Genomic DNA, 19,869 nt, shown 5'->3' with positions numbered 1-19,869 from the left:
CCCAGCCAGAGAGGGAAGGATCACGCAGCCAAGGGCGAGAAAGGAAGGTTCTTGACCAGCAGTGGAGGAACTCCTTGGTGCCAGGCACAGTATTGCGAGACAGTCCCATCCCATTCTACAGCCGGTGAAACTGAAGGGCAGAGAGCTGAAGTCACCAGGCTGTGGTTTGAAGCCTCTTGGGCAAATGGGCCTCAACACCATGTGTTGACTCAGAATATCACACTCAGTTATCATCAGAAGGTGGAAGGATTTCAGTTCCTTGGAGTGGAAGAAATTTTTTGCTAATCGGACATTTTCCTTGAGGCTGTACTTTATATTCTTTTTTCCTAAGATTTAATTTATTTATTAGAGTGAGCGTTGGACGTGGGGGTGGGGGGAGAAGAGGGAGAGGCACAAGTAGACCCCTTCACTGAGTGCAGAGCCAGAAGGCAGGGCTCAGTCTCAGGACCATGAGATCATGACTTAAGCTGAAATCAAGTAAAACTCAACGGACTGAGCCACCCAGGCGTCCCTATATTCTTTTTCCAGACTTTTTCCCTATGTATGTATTTAACAAATGTAATATATATATATTTTTTGTCACGAAAAGGAGGTTGTACTTTATCCCATATAGGATATCGCTTTATATTATCATGGGCAGCTTTCCACGGCTGTATGAATAGATTGATTCTGTTCATTTTTGATATCTACAACATCTCCAATTATTAAGATATACCATATTTCAGCAGTTTCTTAATGATGGATGTTTGGGTGATTCCCAGGCTTTTCTTCCCCTGTGTTACAAACAGTGCTACAGTGAATCTATGTATCTATCGATCTACAAACTACTATAAGTTCCTGTAAAACAAATTGTCAGAAGTGGAATTATGAGGTCAGAGAGAGTATGCTCACATTTAAATTTTTAATAGAAATGGTCAGACGACTTGCAGGAAAAGATTGTATCATATTTATTGCACGCCTTCTCTAGTCTGCTGGGTGCTGAGAGAAATGCAAAAAGGATACTGGAAGGTTTGTTGCCCTATAACAATTTCCATCTACACTGTGTACCTAATCCTAGGGAATGTCTGGGGTGTCGACTTGGGTGGGTGGGTGGGTGGGTGAGTGGGTGGATTTAATTCAACTTTTCAAGCTTGCCTTGCAAACATTGTGCATGGTGTCTGGGACTAGTCTTTCATTATATTGATTCTCTTGGGTATCAGATGTAATTTCCTTAGGGCAGGGACCTCACCCTACAAGGCTTATAGTATGTCTCCCACATCTTAGTAGCTCTGTGGAGACATCGTAATTATAATGCGTCAAGCAGCATTTGAGGCTCTAATTGAGATGTTCCGGTTTTTGGGGTGTATGAAGAATTAATAACTTTGGCATTCTCTACAGGTCATGGAATATCAACCTGGAGGCGACTTGCTGTCACTTTTGAATAGATATGAGGACCAATTAGATGAAAATATGATTCAGTTTTACCTAGCCGAACTGATTTTGGCTGTTCACAGCGTTCATCAGATGGGATATGTACATCGGTAAGTGAGACTGTCTGGTAAGTGTCCTGAGAATTTATCTGTATCACCTAAGAATTCCCACAATGGAGTGAATAGATGAATAAATTCAGCTTCAAAATGATGCTCCATCCAAATTTTAACCCGTCTTAACTGCAACTGGCTGAAAGTATATTTTCCAGAGTGGCAGACATTTCAGCTTTACCCATTCAACAGTGAAATAGATCTCAAATTATGGCGTTCTCAAGTTTGCTAATATGATCTGTGAATGTAGCTGATAAGACTGAGAACTCTTGCATGTGTTCCTTGAGTTATATGTTGGAAAAAACGAATTCGATTTGCAGAAGGAACCTGCAAACCGAGGAGTGGAAGACCATGCAGTAGTACTTCTGACCTCACTCATCAGTAATTTACAAAGGTGTTCCATCAAATCCTCAGTCAAAAAGTGTCTCTTTACATCCTCACTCATGGGATGTTTTATGTACACCCGAGAATGTTTCCTTTCCCTCCCTCCCTCCTTTTTGTTTTCCTTCTCCTTCCCTTTCTCCTCCTCCCTCTCCTCCTCCTTTTACTTACTTAAATTTTTTTTTTTTTTAATTTATTTGACAGACAGATCACGAGTAGGCAGAGAGGCAGGCAGAGAGAGAGGAGGAGGCAGGCTCCCTGCTGAGCAGAGAGCCCGATGCGGGACTCGATCCCAGGACCCTGAGATCATGACCTGAGCTGAAGGCAGAGGCTTTAACCACTGAGCCACCCAGGCGCCCCACTTACTTAAATTTTTTTTTGCAGAATGTTTGCTTATTATTTATATCTATCAATAGGGAGGTCTACATAGCAGAATCTAGACACTGAGTTGGTTGGCTGAATCAGTATCCGAGGTTAGCAGTTGCTTGCTGATTTGCATGGAGAAGACAACACTAATTTGTGGCCCTGATTTTCTTAGAGACATCAAACCCGAGAATATTCTCATTGACCGAACAGGACACATCAAGCTTGTGGATTTTGGATCAGCGGCTAAAATGAACTCAAATAAGATGGTAACAAAATGGACTAAGATAGCTTAATAGAGATTGTGCTACAAAGGGTTCTGTGGTCCTCATAAGTTTGGAAAATACGGTGATGTTTTGGAATCTTCAGCTGCCAGTGTATGACATGATTTCTCCAGGGGTGGAGGTGGGGATGGGGACATAGAGCTATTTCCCAGACTTGCTTGACCTTGGCACCCTATCTGTTAATACCCTACAGAACATTTTTAGGAGCATCCTTAGGGTTTGGTTAAAACATAAAGGGAAAAATGCTCACTTTTGTTTTTCTTTTCATTTTCCTTATTATAGATTGTCTTCTGTAATCTTAGATATTTCACATCTCTATTTTCTATTCAGCAAAGTTGAAAGAAATCACTGGCACATTTGAACCAAATATCCTTAAGCATTAAGAACTAACTGCTCAAAAGGTCATTTTGAAGTCCTGGATCTCTGGTAAAAATTAGCTGTATTTCCCATGCTAAATAAGAAGGCAAGAGCGTACCTGCTGAGATCAAGAGCAAGAATACTTGAGGAAAAGATGACAAAGTGAAAAAAAAAAGTACATAGATTTAAAAACACACCCTAATGAAATTGGTACATACTGAAGTGAATTGTCATGTCCTTTGTTCAAAAAACTGGCAGGTCTAAGAGAAAATCAACTTAGATCTTAAAACGTACTTTTCAGCTGACCCATTTGGTCAAATTTTTAGGAACATGGCTTTTCATTCTTTCTCAGTAAAATGCTGATTCTAGTTAAAATGCACAAATTAAGTGGTTAGGGAGGTTACTCTGTAAAATGCCCCTCTTCCCAACCTCTGAAAACTCAGTCCTTATAAAGGGAAATATGTAAAATTGCTTTTTTTCTCAAGTTCTTTGGAGGAAAGGTAGGTGTTGTCAGGTTGATATTAGGAAAAAGGTTTGGGGTTATGTTAACTCTTTGCACTCCAGGCTCTGGCTTCCCTGTTTGGCAGACTGGAGGCCTACTTGAGATACATTTACTTGGTGTTCAGATCCTTGGAAAAACAGTCTCTCTAGGCACTGTGTCTCCCCCCACCCCATTATGTTCTTGTAATCGATTCCACTTGATCATTACAATGAGAATTAGATTATAGGATCAAAACATTTTATGTCTTAAAAATGGGCAATGCAGAAACAGGCATGAAAACTTGGTTGTTGAATCTAGTGGAATAAAGCACAGGAAAAAAGTTAAGTAATGGAAAGGGTTATCATCTAGGATTCAAAAACTTGTACATTGCGTGAGTGACCTTGATAAACTTGTGCATCTAGAAATAAACTGAAGCATGGATACATGGTCTAATAATTGAAACATAGATTCATGGTCAGCTCTGGATGGCATTGACACTGACCATTGATATTTTGCCCTGGATAGTTCTTCATTGTGGGGGGCTCTCCTGTGTATTACAGGATATTTAGCTACATTCCTGGCCTCTATCTACTAGATGCCAATAACACCCACTCCTCCAGCTGCGAAAACCAGAGACGTCTCCAGGCATGGCAGAGGGTTCCATGGGAGACAAAATCACCCCTGGTTGAGAACCATCCCAAGTCAATTGAGAAACATCAGACAGCTTATTAATGAGAGCCGGCTGTAGGTATTCATGATAAGAATACCTACTTGGAAAACTAGATTAAGATCCAGAGTCTCTGCTTGTTAAACAAATGGGAATAAGGAGTAAGTCCCATCCCTGCATCTCGAATCACTTGCTCTCTACCGAGCCCCAAGTGGAGAGAGTGGACTTTCATTCATTTCAGGTTTCTGTTTTTCAGTGCTTCAGACTATCCCTTTTCAGTTCTTCTAATTGGAACAACCTTCACTTCAGGCGCGGAGTCCTCCAGAGTCACTCGGGTTTATGTGTAGCTCATTGCTCAACTCCTGATTATTCTGGTGAAGGAGAAAAGTCACTCAGTCCTGCATCCTTGGGGGGGGGGGCGTGCACCTCCTCTTCTCTTGGAGGAAGAATCGCCTCTCCAGAAATTTGTGCTTTTAGGGCCAAAATGTGACAAGCACATAGCAAGGAATTCTTAGCATTGTTTTAAGTGAAAAGGCCTTTTGATTAATCTACAGTCTAGATGAAATCAAGTATGGATATAGAATTATACTTTTTTAAAAAATATTTTTGATCAATGGAGGTGGGTTAAACTTTTTTTTTTAAAGATATTATTTGAGAGAGAGTGTGTCCGGGGGAAGAAGAGAGGGGGAGAGAGAAGAAAGGGGAAAGAACCTCAGGCAGACTCTGCAATGAGCATGGAGCCCGTTGCCCCTTGCCCCTTGTGGGGCTCAGTATCACCACCTTGAGATCATGACCTGAGCCAAAACCGAGACTCAGACGCTCAACTGGCTGAGTCACCCAGGCATCCCAACATGTGTCACACTCTCTCTCTCTTTTTTTTAATTAAAAGATTTTATTTATTTATTTGCCAGAGCGAGGGAGTAGTTAGAGCAGCAGGCAGAGGTAAAGGGAGAAGCAGGCTCCCCGCTGAGCAGAGAGCCTGATATGGGACTCAATCCCAGGACCCTGGGGATCATGACCTGAACTGAATGCAGACGTTTAACTGACTGAGTCACCCAGGCGTCCCCCAACATATGTCTTTTTTTAGTAGAATGTTTTATAGGCCTAAAGGAGTTCTAAATGTTTTTTTGTACTCAAAATATATGAAATATAATCTACGTTTACTGAAACTCATGTATGGTACTCACCCAAAATCAATCTTTTCCCCTACTACTCTCAAACATTATCTATGAATTTAGCCATTTGGGACTTGGGGATTGTTGGGTTTTCCATTTTCCATTGTCATTATTTCAGCCTTCTTAGCATGTTGCTTTGAAGCATTCTTACAAACAGTGGGGAACTGTACTGCCCAGAGGTTTGGGTGTCGAGCTAAAGCGTGCCATGCACCCGCTCTGTACCCTAATAAGGCTATCCATTTCACCTTAGTTGACCCTCAACGAGTGGCAAATAGCAAAATCTTCCAACCTGTCTCATTCAGCTCTCACACAAACCCTTGGAAAGAGATGGTCAATAAAGAGCCATATAGCAATGGCACCCCACTGGCTCAGTAGGTAGAGCCTGTGAGTCTTGATCTCAGGGTCATGAGTTTGAATGCTGTGCTGGGGGTAGAGATTACTTAAAAAATAATAATTAAAAATGGGGGGGGGTGCCTGGGTGGCTCAGTGGGTTAAAACCTCTTCAGCTCAGGTCAGTTAAGTGTTAATCAGCCTCCTTGAGCAGTTGAAAATCCATAAGAGATAGCCTTTTTTGACATTTACTAGAAGTGATAAGATTTAATCCTTTACCCCCAAGAGGAACAACATAATGAGATACCATTCCCCTCCCCAACTCTCCATTCCACGCCCTGCTTCTGCAGGTGGATGTTTCTGCCCTGCTAGCCACATGGGGAAAGTTAGGTTGAAATCGTTTCATGTTTAAGCATTTTATGGGAAGAGGATTAGGAGGAAACAGACAGTAGATTTCTTACTTTCTTCTCATCTGCTTGTGAAAGAATCCGTTAATCCTTTTTTGTTTCTTTTCTTAACCTGTCTCCTGAAATAGGACTTCATCTTCTGTCTCCTAGTCATTTTCTTTTCTTTCTTTCTTTCTTTTTTTTTAAAGATTTTATTTATTTATCTGACAGACAGAGATCACAAGCAGGCACAGAGGCAGACAGAGGAGGTAGGGGAATAAGGCTCCCCGCTGAGCAGAGAGCCCGACGCAGGGCTTGATCCCACGACCCCGAGATCATGACCCGAGCCAAAGGCAGAGGCCTAAACCACTGAGCCACCCAGGTGCCCCTCCTAGTCATTTTCTTATTGCCTCCTGCTGAACTGGTGTATTTTCATCCCTGTGGATACAGTGAAAATTAAAGTTTAGTAAAACTTGTCAGATGGTACCCTGTGCATGGCTCTGTGTTTAATATCTTACTCAGATGCGCTGGCTGTGTATTGCCACCAGAGGAGAGCAAAAGCATCTTGCAAAATCCTTGTCAGGATGTGTGACATTAAGTGTTCAATGGGTTAAAGGTGCATGGAGGTCAATAACCAATGGAAATTTAGCAGTCATTAAATTGTCATTAAAAACCTTTGTAGGGGCGCTGAGGTGGCTCAGTGGGTTAAGCCTCTGCCTTCGGCTCAGGTCATGATCTCAAGGTCCTGGAATCGAGCCCTGCATCTGGCTCTCTGCTCAGCGGGGAGCCTGCTTCCCCCTCTCTCTCTGCCTGCCTCTCTGCCTACTTGTGATCTCTCTGTCAAATAAATAAATATAATCTTTAAAAAAAAAAAAACCTTTGTAAATTGCTATTAAGCACCTAATGTACTTTATGCAGGAGATGTGCATGATGGAAGCTAGGGATATTTTCCCTTAAAATTTAGAAAATTACAAAGTGGCTAGACATAAATGTGTATAATCACATGCCTGTTGTGGGACAGGAATTAGGGAGTTAACCTGACTCTCTTGGGTCTCATCATGAGTTTGAAAATGAGGCATTGATGACTTACACCCCTTGCTGGGTCATGCTGATAAACACAGCCCAGTCAAGTTCCTTTCGACTCTGTGCACTGCAAACAGGGAGAACGGAGTATTCTCAATCCAATGTGATGATAAAATAAAACCCAACAAGTGCCAAGATGTGTATTTGAGGATTGCATAGTAACAGTTCTGCAAGGTAATTAGGCATAGAGGGTAAGCATTTAATGGTGACATTAGTTTTTCTTCTCTTGTTTTCATATTAAAAAAAATTATTGTCAGTATTGAGGGTTTTTACCAAAGCCCTGTAGTTTAATCCTAATCCCGTGCTGAGCTCATTAACATTTACACACATTAAAAAGATAGAAGTTTTAGCGTGGGCTCCCCAGCATCAAGGCTTTCTCATGGCTTAAGCTGCTTTCAGTTTCTCCCCCTTAAGCTGCCTTTAGACCAGATATTGTCTCCTTTCTCCCCACTTTTGTCTATCAGCACTGGCTTGTGGCTTTCTTGTGCAGTGTGACCATCTAGGTTTTCCCAGTGTGTACTTGCAGTGAAAAAACTTTTTTTTAAAGATTTAATTTTATTTTTAAAGTAATTTCTATACCCACTATGGGGCCCGAACTCACAACTCCCGAGATCAAGAGTTGCATGCTCCACTGAGCCGGCCAGGGACCCCTCAGTGGAAATTCTGTTGCCCAAAGCAATGGATGACTGGTGTCAAGAATACCAGTATCACACTGCTGTCCAGGTTTAGGGTTTGGAAAAACCTATGGTGGGCTTGAGAGAAGGGGTGAAAAGAGAAAGAGTAGGGAGAATGGGTCTGTTTCCTCTAACTGGGTCATTGGGGCAGAGGGATGGACAAGATTAAAGTTACAGGCTGGAAGAGCTTGAGTGTCCATCCCTAGGGAAGGGATATAAAACCCAGCCTTGAAGATGCGTGGCCATACCTATAAAATCTGTAATGTCTCTCAGGGGCGCTCAACATCATTTAATGGGGAGAAGGTTCTTTTGTGCCCATGTAACTGCTCATGTGAGAGAAGCCTTTCAAAAGGCAGGATTATTAGACAACTATAGGATTATTGGTTAACACAGATACGACTAACATCAGGCCCTTTCTGTTTGATGAGGAAGAAGTCAGAGAGGTGATTCTTAGCCTTTAAATTTCATGGGTCAATAAGACTTCAAAACAATTTTCAAAGCTGAAAGGGTTGCCGGCTGACTCTGTTGTCTAGGAAGGGGTGGAGGGGGATAGAAAACCTTTCATCAGCATCATTTCGAGAAACAAAGGACATATAAACACTAAAACAGAAGGACAAATTCTTAGAAAAAAGGACAGTTCTTCAAATGGGATATATTTAGCTTTAGGAAAAGACCTACTACATTGTCCTAGCCTTTCTTTGCCAAGGTCAGGTGCTTTGAGTGCCATTGGATTGGAGGGCTCTGGATTTCTGAACATTGGGAAGGGAACCATAGGACCAGGAGTTGGGGGTGAGGAAAATGAACTCATTAACATTGGACTTCTGGTGGAAGATATTTATCATGTCTTTCCCTGTGGGTGTCTCGAAGTAGGATTGTTGATTCCAGATATTTAAGCTTGAGATACCACGAGTTTGCAAATATTGTTTTGCCCCAGCTAGCTGCCAGGTTTTCGATAACGGCTAGACTGATCTTATAGATTCATCTTTAGGATTTATTATCATTTTGCTGTTTTCATAAGAGAAGCTCTTGGTAACGTGTATCAGGAAAAAGACATCTTCCGTCCTAGTTATATACCGGACTCTTATTTGTGTAACCAAAGGGTGTGTATCATCAACAACTCTTGCCCTTTTGCCTTTGGATTATATCATGTTCTTTTTTTTTTTTTTTTAAATTTAATTAGTAAATCGTTTGCATTTCCTGACGGCATGCCACTTGACAGAAGGTTTAAGTGCCTGGGAGAATAGTAATCAGTGGCAAATCAGCCTGTAGCCTGAAATGTGGCTGTTCGGCAGTCTATTTGAGAATAATTGAAAGCTTGCTGTGTTCATTTTATTTATGGGTTTCCAGGTGAATGCCAAGCTCCCAGTTGGGACTCCAGATTACATGGCCCCTGAAGTGTTGACTGTGCTGAATGGGGATGGGAAAGGCACCTACAGTCTTGACTGTGACTGGTGGTCGGTGGGTGTGATCGCCTACGAGATGGTGTACGGAAGGTCCCCGTTCACTGAGGGGACCTCAGCCAGAACCTTCAATAACATCATGAATTTCCAGGTAAAGAGCCATTCGTAGATTCCACGGTAATACGGAGAGCTGTCATTTAAAAATGTGTGAGTGAACATTTGTAATATAAATCAGCAGTGCTGGGTAATAACAATAGCAAATGCTTATAAAGCACTTCGTGTTAAAAGCTGCTCTAAACGCTTTAGAAATTGTGTTTCATTGACTCCCAGGTACCAGTCATTATAAGCCTACGCCATTCTTTTCGGTCCCGTTAAAAAAGAAAACCTCTTGCTAATTAATCTATCATATTTCATTGATTATAAAATGCATTTTGATTTCAGTGCTATTAAGGGAATAACTGAGTCTTAGCCTTGAAATATAGCTCATTAACTCGGCTAATCCTTAAACAATGTGAGAGGTAGATATTCTTCTCCTTTTACAGATGAGGAGACCAAAGCCCAAAATGGTTAAGTAATTTGCCTAGAGTAAGCAGGCAGTCTGGCTTCGAGGCCTTTCCTTGGATAGTCTGCTGTGCTCTTTCTCAGGATTCTTAGCTGTCAGCTATGGTGGTAAGATCAAATGGGGCTAGGAATTAGAATTATAGGAATATATATGAAGTAGCATAAAAACCATTTTCTAATAACTGTACGTTCCAGTATGTTAAACCCATTTCTTAAGGATATGATAAATATGTATGTTTTAGTTTCAACTGAAAGGAGAGAAGAGAGACCTCACAGGGTTTTCTAACTCAATCTCCTCTTTCTGGAAAGCTTAATACATATTTTCATATGTATAATACATATTTCATATGCTTAATACATACATATATTACTTGTTATTCTTGAGTCCCTCTGGAGTGGAAGTTTTCCCTTAGATGATTCTTAGGTCCAATTTATCTCCTTCACTTCAGTCTGCTCATTCAGTAATGAGTGAATTATGCTAGGCCCGGTTAGGTCCTGGGTTTCCAGTGATGAGCAAGGAGAAGGCTCTCTCTGTCCTCTCTCCCTGTTATCACACAGAAATCACAGTGCACTGTGTTTGTGCAGAAGTAGATTACAGAGGGAATGGGGGGGGCAGTGATCGGGTGGAAGAGGGGTGCGGGATGGGGAGGGCGTTCTAGGCAGAGAGAACAGCATGATTTGTTCAGGCAGCTTTAAATAGCTCATCATTGTTGGACAGCAAAGAGCGAGATGGGGAGTACAGCTACAAGAGACAGAGAGGAGCAGGGTCAGATCATGAAGGATATTGAACCCTTGTAAAGGAACGAGGTCTATTGATGTGAACAGGCCATTTATTTTGGGAACATGCCTTTGGTCCAAAGTTAAAAGGGCACAAAACTTCCTTCTTTAAAAAAGAAAAAAAAAAAAAAAGAGAGAAACTTGCATATATGAGAACTACTTTAACTTTAGAACATGAGAAGCTGAATCGGCTAAGGAAATGCTTATTTTATTTTATTTTTTGGAATAGCGGTTTTTGAAGTTTCCCGATGACCCCAAAGTTAGCAGTGAATTACTTGATCTGATTCAGAGTTTGCTGTGTGGCCAGAAAGAGAGACTGAAGTTTGAAGGCCTTTGCTGCCACCCTTTCTTCTCTAAAATTGACTGGAATAACATCCGTAACTGTAAGTAGAGCCGCAGTCCTTCACTTCTGGGGCTGGAATTCAGTGTAAACACTTAAGAATGATCGGAAATTATTCTGGCCCACAGAAGGTGGTGTAAATTATATAAATAAGGGCCTTAATTATCCACAGGGGGTAAAAAAGGCTAATGGCGGAGCTGTCGGTAAGTGGTAATTCTTCTTTAAAATTGTTTGCACAGAACAGGGTCATTTGTCAAACTCTGGGCTTATGTGGCCTTCCGAACATCATCCCTCAGTAAATTAGAGGTACGGATTGATGAGGGTTCAGGGGTTGTCTCTTGCTTTGACAGAGTTTCTTCTCAGAGGAAAAGCAGACCTAGGTATATCCTTCACAGATGAGGAAAAAAGACTCAAATGAGGCAAAGTGCCAGCTTGCTCTGCAAATGGTCAAGCCTGCACAGAAACCAGAAATGTCTCTGGTTTGTTCGTTCTCCTCTAGAATGTTTGTCTTTGCTCACAAGCTTGTAAAATCGACACCGTAGGTGCACAGTGGAGTCATTCTTTCATACATATGTCACTCTAGGGTCAGTTAGAGCAATTGGAATTCATTAAAAACGGAGACCTGATTTATTATCAACAAAATCCAAAATGCTTGGTTTTTTTGGTTGTTTTGTTTTTAACAAATTGGTGATTTTGTTGTTGTGGTTAAGACTCTTTTATTTTTGGACATGTTGTTGATTGAATGTGACCCAGTGATTAACACAGAGGAGAGCCAGTAGGAAAGCAGTTAGTTTGTGTGAGTGAGGGGAGGTGGGGAGTGAAATCCATTTCTAAGGTGTCAGCACGAGGCTTCTAGCCGGAGCCATGTTGTCATATTATACGAGTTGGGTTATGATCCAATGTTGTTCAGTTGAAAGCCATTGTGATGGTTTCTCTAATCTGCCCAAATATTTAAATAGGCTACCTTTTTGTAAATATTTCTTAGCAATTTTTTTTTTCCCTCCTGGAAGGGACATCGCTTACTTTTTCTAACCTTCAGGCATCAACCCCCAAATCTCCAAGGTTTGGGACTTTTAATCAACAGTATATTTTCAGGGCTAGCTTCTTTTTTTGCTTTTAGAAAGATTTGATACAGTTTCCTATAGATGCTATTCACATACTCAGTCTTTTCTTGCCTTGCCTTTGTATCTCTATAGTCTCCTTGAATGAACAGTTAATTTTTCTATGTGTGCACTTGTCAATTTTATCTTAACAACCTCATTCAAGTGAGCCAATGAGTGGTGATGAATTACCTGAATAACTTTATTTTGAGTCTTGGTATACCTTGATGTTGTTTTGGTATGGTTGTTTTGGTATGGTGTCAATTCCGGTTTTGTCCTAGTCTTTTTCTTCCAGGCTGTTTTTTAGGCTCTAGCTTATTGGGCTTACAACTGTAACTCCTGTTCTGTAAATTACATTGTGCCCATAGAGGATACATGTGAGTGTAGATTGTGGCCATGCTGTCCATCACAGGGCCCATCTTTTAGGGGCACCTGGCTGGTGCAGTTGGTTAAGTGTCTGACTCAAGGTCTCAGCTCAGGTCTGATCTCAGGGTCATGAGATCGAGCTCCATATTGGGCTCTGTGCTCATTGTGGGGTCTACTTGGGTTTTTCTCTCCCTCTCTCTCTCCTCCTCCCCCTGCTATCTCTCTCTAAAATAAAATAAATAAAATCTTTAAACAAACAAACAAAACAAGGCCCATCTTTTAGAAGGTCCTGGTTTTCTTTGGGATGCGATGATTTCGTAATGGGTCACCAGAGTTTCGGTCATCTTCACACTTGCTGCCCCCATATTTGACTCACCCTGCCTCCTGTGGCTAGCTACTTAAATTTTCCATGTCCTAACACATACCCACTTAGTTTTTCCTTATTCTTTTTTTTTTTTTTTTTTAGATTTTTTTTTTTTTTTTTTTTAAGCAATCTTGATACCTAGTTCAGGACTCGAACTCACAACTTGGAGACCAAGAACCAAGATTTGCACACTCCACTGACTGAGCCAGCTAGGTGCCCAATTTTTCCTTATTTTTAACACATGTGCATATGTTGTTCTCCCCCCTCCCCCTGCCCCTTTTAATGTTAGGGAATTCTCATCCACCTGAAGCCCAAGTTTTTTTTTTTCTTGAAAGTTATTTTTTTTAAGTAAAAATTGTAGGGTGCCTGGGTGGCTCTGTCGGTTAAGCGTCTCCCTTCAGCTCAGGTCATGATCCCAGGGTCCTGGGGTAGAGTCCTGAATCAGGCTCCCTGCTTAGTGGGGAGTCTGCTTCTCCCTCTGCCCCTCCCCCTGACTTGTCCTTGCGTGCGTGTTCTCTCTCTCTCTTTCAAAAATTAAAAAAAAATCTTAAAAAAACTTAAAAAAAGTTAAAATTATATATATTTAAGATGCACAATGTAATGATTAGATGTACATATACATGGTGAAATGATTACTGTAGTCAAACTAATGATCATATCCATCTCCTCACATAGTTACCATTTTTTCCTTTTCTGTGTTGAGAGCACCTGTAATCTACTCTCTTTAGCAAATTGCCAGTATTCAATACAGTGTAATTAATCATAGTCATCGTGTTGTGTTTTATATTTACTTATTCATCCTACATAACTCCTGCTTTGTACCCTTTGACCACTATCTCCCCATTCTCCATCCCCCCACCCTGTACCTATCTGGTAGCCATGCTACTCTCTACTTCCATGCATTTAACTCTTAGATTTCTTTCTTTCTTTTTTTTTTTTTTTTAACTTTATTTGTTTGGGAGAGAAAGAAAATGAGAGAGAACGTGAGAGGGGAGAGGTCAGAGGGAGAAGCAGACTCCCCGCTGAGCAGGGAGCCCAACGTGGGACCTGATCCTGGGACTCCAGGATCATGACCTGAGCTGAAGGCAGTTGCTTAACCATCTGAGCCACCCAGGCGCCCACTAACTCTTAGATTTCACAGAAAAGTGAGATCATGCAATTTTTTTCTCTTTCTGTGCCTATATTATTTCCCTTAGTGTAATGTCCTCCAGGTTCATCCATGTTGTTGCAAATGGCAAGATTTCCTTCTTTTTACCTTTGTGTGTGTGCGTGTGTGTGTGTGTACCACAACATCTTTTTCCATTCATCCATTGATGGGCATTTAGATTGTATCCCTATCTTGGTTGTTGTGAATAATGCTGCCGTGAACATGAGAGCACAGATATCTCTTCGAGGTACTGATCTCATTTTCCTTGGGTGTACAACCAGAAGAGGGATCACTGGATTGAGTGGTAGTTCTATTTTTAGTTGTTTTTTTTTTTTTTAAAGATTTTATTTATTTATTTGACAGAGAGAGATCACAAGTAAACAGAGAGGCAGGCAGAGAGAGAGAGAGAGGGAAGCAGGCTCCCTGCTGAGCAGAGAGCCCGATGCGGGACTCGATCCCAGGACCCTGAGATCATGACCCGAGCCGAAGGCAGAGGCTTAACCCACTGAGCCACCCAGGCGCCCCTATTTTTAGTTTTTGAGCAACCTCCATACTGTTTTCCATACTGGTTGTAACAATTAACATTCCTACCAACAGTGTACAAGGATTCCCTTTTCTCCACATCCTTGCCAACATTTGTCTCTGGCTTTTTTTTTTTTTTTTTCCCCAAATAGTCTCCATGCTGGGCGTGGTGCCCAGTGAGGGGCCCAAACCTATGACCCTGAGATTAAGACCTGAGCTGAGATCGAGTCTGATGCTTACTCAACAAACTGAGCCACCTAGGTGCCCTTCTCTTGTCTTTTGGATACTAGCCATCCCAGTGGGTGTGAAGTGGTGGTGGTTTTGACTTGCATTTCTCTGATGATGAGTGATGTTCAGTACCTTTTCAGACACCTGTTGGCTTTCTGTATGTCTTCTTTAGAAAAATGTCTTTTCATGTCTTTTGCCTTAAATCTTGATTCTTAAAAATCTTAGTGATTTTTAGGGACTTCCAACACCCAGTACAGAGGCTCCGAACTGTTATGAAATATGTTTGCTTTAAAAAATGTCTTTTAATTTTAATAAACTTTTTACTTTGGAATAATAATAGATTTATAGAGAAGTTGCAAAGATAGTACAGAGAATTCCCACATACTCTGCTCCCAGTTTGCCCTAATATTATAACATCTTACATAACTATGCCACATTTGTCAAAACTAAGATTAATATTTGCACATTACTATTAATTAAAGTTGAGACTTTATTCCAATTTCACCAGTTTCTCCATTCATGTCTCTGTTCCATTCCCGGAATCAGTCCAAGGTGCCATATTGCAGAGAGAGTGTTTGTAGTCATGGAACTACGCCTGGCTGAGTAGCTCAGGCAATGGGTAGGATCATCATGTCCACTGAAGACTAGTAACGCCTTTTCCCAAAGGTTCTGTTGGCATCCCTGACTATGCAGAGGGCCGCGGTACACATTGAGTTTCTCCTAGCAGATTTCCCAGTTTTTCACCAACCTCCGATCCCTGCATATTTGTAATCAGCTCAGAGTTGTGTGATTGAAAACATTGCTGGACCCCATGCTGTTTGAGCTACTTTCTCACTATATAACTCTAACAGAAATTATGCCTTTGTCCAGTCCTATTTTCCATAAATGCACGTTGAGTGATTTTTATCAACCAAAACACTTGCAGCCACTGGATTTCCTGAGTTTATGGTTGCTGCTCCAATGCCTTACGGCTCCAACATATTAAATATTTCCACTTTCCACACACAAGATTGTCCCTTGGTGAAAGCAACATTAGCCTCTCTGTTGCCTCACCCCTAATTCTCTTTTTCTTGTTGTAACCAATGAAAGGAAGTACTGCTTAACACAGCAGGTAATAATCTTCTAAAACTCATTATCTCAAGAGGTGGTCCTGGCGAGATACACAAATGCAGCTTAAGAAGGGTCTGGGCAAATTTCTGAATGACAGAATTGGGAGTGGCTGCTGAGGGGGAACTAGGACATGCCTTGGCTTTGACACTGAGGTCAGACAGAACATCTGCGTTCTCCTGGATCCAGCCTCTTAGGGTTGCTCTGGGCAACACCACGCGAACTGGGAACCTGACCCAGTTCCGGAATGCTTAGTCTCCCAGCAAGTCAAAAGCTTTGTGATGAGTTACTGTTCCACAAAGGTCACCAGGCGCCCATTACCCTGCTGTTCCGTTCCCAGTTTCACACGATCAGATGTCAGCTTGTGTTCTCAGCTGCTTATTATTATCATTATTTCAAGGCTGCTTTCCAGGTTCCAATAGGAGGCTTCTTAAGCATCCTGGCTGCCCTGGGCTCTGCAGTCCCAGTGATGTTTCCAATGTTGGGCAAGAGTCTGCTTGTCCCCGGCCTGATTTTCTGAACTTCTGGAGAGCTGAGGCTAATTGGAGCGCCTCTTTCATTCATGCTTTCGTGGTTATGCTCCCACCTCCTGGCATCCCACACCTGCTCCTGTCAGCGGGGAAATTTTGCTGCCTGGTGCGCTTTTCTAGTCACATCTGTTAAAATATCTTCCCTGCACAGGCATAGTGATGTCAACAGAACCAGCATGCCTGTCCCTTTCATTCAAGACCGCCATGTCCCAACAGTGAACAAGGCGACACGCGAGTGTGGATTGTGGGAGTATCTTGGATGGTCTGTGGCGAATGCTCTAGAGCCCTCTCATTGTCTCTTACTTAGGACACAGGCTGCTTCTCCTGATTTGTGTTCCTTTCACTGTTCTCAGAAAGACACAGTTCTTGCGAAATTACTGTGAGTTTTCAGGTCCTTAGCGTTTGTTAGCAGAGAGTACATTTCATTTCCACTGGTAGCGAGTGACCTGGGGGTGCTCCCTTGCTGTTGAACACTGCGGTGTTGCCCTGCTAAGTCTCTTTTTTGTCATCGATGGTCACTGCGCACTACCAGGCCCCGAATGGCCTCATGAAACTATAGGTGCTCAGTCCTGTGGTTGCTCAACCTGGGGGATGAAAGGAAGAGGATTTTGTGGCTCCCTAGCGTCAGGTGAGCTGCTTACATATTGTTGTGTGCAGAAGTAAGTAGTATGTGACTCACTGGGCTTCTACCATGGTCCATAATATGGTAGGAGATATTGGTTAAGTAACCCCTGTTGTGTGCTAACTACTAGGTGTTTAAATACAGCCCGCTGTATTACTTCAGAACAATTCCGTCAGAGGTCAGGATTATTATACCCATTTTACAGATGTGGGCACTGCACTCTGCTCACTTGTCTCAGGTCACATAATACATGACTCAGAACCCGGATTTGGGTTGAGGTTTGTGTGACTCTAGAGCCCATGCTCTTTCTACTAAACCATGCCTGCCTTAGCATAGATCATTGTTAGTAATAATGTCTGTGGTGACAACAAGGAATAAGCCATGTCACACGAGCGAGTAGTTTAATCTCTGTGTCTGTTTAGCACATAGGGAGTTGCACTAATTTTTGAATCCATAGAGCTGCTCACGATGTCTGAGTATCTCCCTTCCTCCTCATTGTGCTAGATTAGCTGTGGCTCTGTTGATGGACATATTCGGATATAGCCCTGCCCTCAGGGAACTTACGGTCTAAACTTCGGGTCCTCTTATTACCTAGAACTGTGTTCCTCTTAAATTGCTCAAAACCATAGAAAGGTGAATGCTTAGTAGGTCACTCACCAGCTTACTGAACCACATATGCTTGATTTTTTTTTTAAGATTTATTTATTTATTAGAGAGAGAGAATATGGGTGCATGATTTGGGGGAGGGGCAGATGGAGAGGGAGAGAAAATCTCAAGCAAACTCCCTGCTGAGCGTGGAGGCTGTCATGGGACTCGATCTCACAACTTTAAGATCGTGACATGAGCTGAAATCGAGAGTCAGACGCTTAACTGACTGAGTCACCCACACGCCCCCCACAGAGGCTTAATTTTAAACAAAATATGGACTATGACCTGGTGACCCCTTCCTCACATACAGCATCCAGTTCTTCCCGCCAATCTGTTCCCCTCCCCGGGCCTCAGACCTAGCCTGAGAAAGAACAATGTTGGATTGAAGATGCACTTCCAAAACTGGGGTTTATATAGTCTTGGGGTGTATTGACAGATCTCGCTTCATATTTTCCCCATCTCTGCACTGTCGGCATGTGGGACCAGATCATTCCTCATGGTGTGAGCTGGGTGTGAATTGCAGGATATTAGCAGCTCCCCGGCCTTTACCATAGGTGCCAGCATTGTCTTCCCCTGTGCAGCTTGGCAACCAAATATGTCTCTGGCCATTGCCCAGTTTCTGTTGAGGGCCACCTCCACCCCCATTGGAGAACTGCTGATTTAGAAGAATCGGCCTGGTTGTTATCGGGAGGGAGAATATTGCAGTCATTAGAATCACTCGAGATTGCTTTTGCTAATGAGCAATGGAATCATAGTTTGGGGTCAGGAGGACTTTGTTATGCAGAGTGCGGGTGGCAGACCAGCAGCATCGGCATCCTCGACATCACCTGGGAACTTGTTAGAGATGCAGAGACTTGGGCCCCCCTAGACCTGCTGAGTCAGAAGCTGTACTTTAATAAGATCCCCAGAAATAAGATTCCTGGGCATATTAGCATTTGCAAAGCTCTGGAAGAGGAGAAAATTCATTCTGTCAGTCTTAGACTTTCCTGCTCATCTCTGTAGGGTCCTTCCTCCTCATTTTGTTCTCTGGCCCCAAGATAAGGGGAGACTGCTTTTTGGCTGAGGACTTCTATCAGTAGATGGAACTGCTTAGAAATGCTGGATTTGAGGCTCTGCTTTTGAGGAATTGAAAGCTTTTTTTTCTCAGATGGGCTTTACAACCTTTCTGTCTTTCAAGATGGCGGCTTCACTGGATCTCCATCTGCTGATAGCAAATAGATGGTTGTAAGAAGGCATCGCTATGTCTTCCAATCCCCTTTGCTGCCCCCAACCCCCAGCTTACTGTTGTGTCCCATATTTGGTTTCAGTTAAGGATGGATTCAGTTTTCTTCATTAACTTCTTAGGCGTGTATTATATTGCCATGCATTTTATTGAGCACCTACTCTGTGCCAAGGGTTCTGCAAAGTCCTTTACGTGTATTATTGTCCCATTTACTCACTGCAGCTCTGTGAGGTGTTATCATCAGTCTCATGGTACAGGTGAGGATATTGAGGCCTAAGGAGATGAAGCCTCTTGGCAAAGGTCTCGGAGCCAATACTTGGCAGTGGCAGAAGTCAAATTCAGGTCTCTCCAAATCCAACTTCTCTTTGCTTTTATTTATTTGAAAAGTTAGTACAGTCCATGGTAAAAAAAAAAAAAAAAAAGTCAAATGACACAGGAGGTTAAACGTGAAAATTGTCTCTTTCTCACCCTATGCCCAGGGCTTCTCCCTAAAGCGATCCACTATTGTCAGTTATATAACTTTCCAGAATATTCTATACCAACATAGACACCAGTAAGTCCTGTACTCTTCACAGCATAGTTATACTGCCTCCCAAGAAATCAGGAGTTTTTATGGTCAGCTGATTTTCCTGCATTATTGATATAAATGAAGAAATCTTTTTATGCCCTACCATATTTATCCTTTGAATTGGCCACTCTGGCCTTGATTTCTAGTGAGCAGTGTTCTCTTCTTTGCAAATGAAAACCCCTTATGGTTTTAACTTGAATTATTTCATTCATTTATTTTAGCATTCTACTTTTAGAATAGCATTATCTCAATGGCTTGTGAAGTGTGTGTGTGTGTGTGTGTGTGTGTGTGTGTGTGTGTGTGTGTTGGCTTGTTTGGACCTTTTTCAGGTCTGCTTGTTTTGGGTTTCTCTCATTCAAGCAGGTGTCTGTCCATGCTTTGTTTTCCATGCTGGTTCCTGTAGGTTGGTAGATGTGCTTCTCTGTTCATCTTTGTTGGCCCTGATATGCATCTCTCTGTTGGATAACCACCTGGTGACTTGAGGGGCAGGAGGAAGTGAGGAAGGAGAGCTGGGCTGTGGGGGGGATCAGCATGAGAGAGAGGAAGATGGGCTGGGGATGCTGTAGTAGTGATGGCAGGAATTCAACTTACTAGCCCAGGAGCATGTGGGCACCCCTCTGCTCCAACATAAACAAGGAATAATGAAGACATGTAGTCAGTAGTTCT

The 19,869-nt window shown here is 42.3% G+C and overlaps 1 protein-coding gene across 1 annotated transcript in view; it reads left to right on the top strand.

Annotated features, from left to right (window-relative positions):
- LOC111156397 (citron rho-interacting serine/threonine kinase) overlaps window positions 1-19,869 on the top strand; it is a 219,270-nt gene that overhangs the window by 28,120 nt on the left and 171,281 nt on the right. Inside the window, 4 exon segments of the mRNA XM_022517252.1 lie at window positions 1,378-1,520; window positions 2,440-2,533; window positions 9,049-9,252; window positions 10,669-10,822. Coding sequence (XP_022372960.1) covers window positions 1,378-1,520; window positions 2,440-2,533; window positions 9,049-9,252; window positions 10,669-10,822 — 595 coding nt within the window.

This window comes from Enhydra lutris, unplaced genomic scaffold (genome assembly GCF_002288905.1).
Source record: "Enhydra lutris kenyoni isolate GAN:26980312 unplaced genomic scaffold, ASM228890v2 scaffoldscaffold46, whole genome shotgun sequence".
NCBI lineage: Eukaryota > Metazoa > Chordata > Mammalia > Carnivora > Mustelidae > Enhydra > Enhydra lutris.
This window is presented reverse-complemented; position numbering and strand designations above follow the sequence as displayed.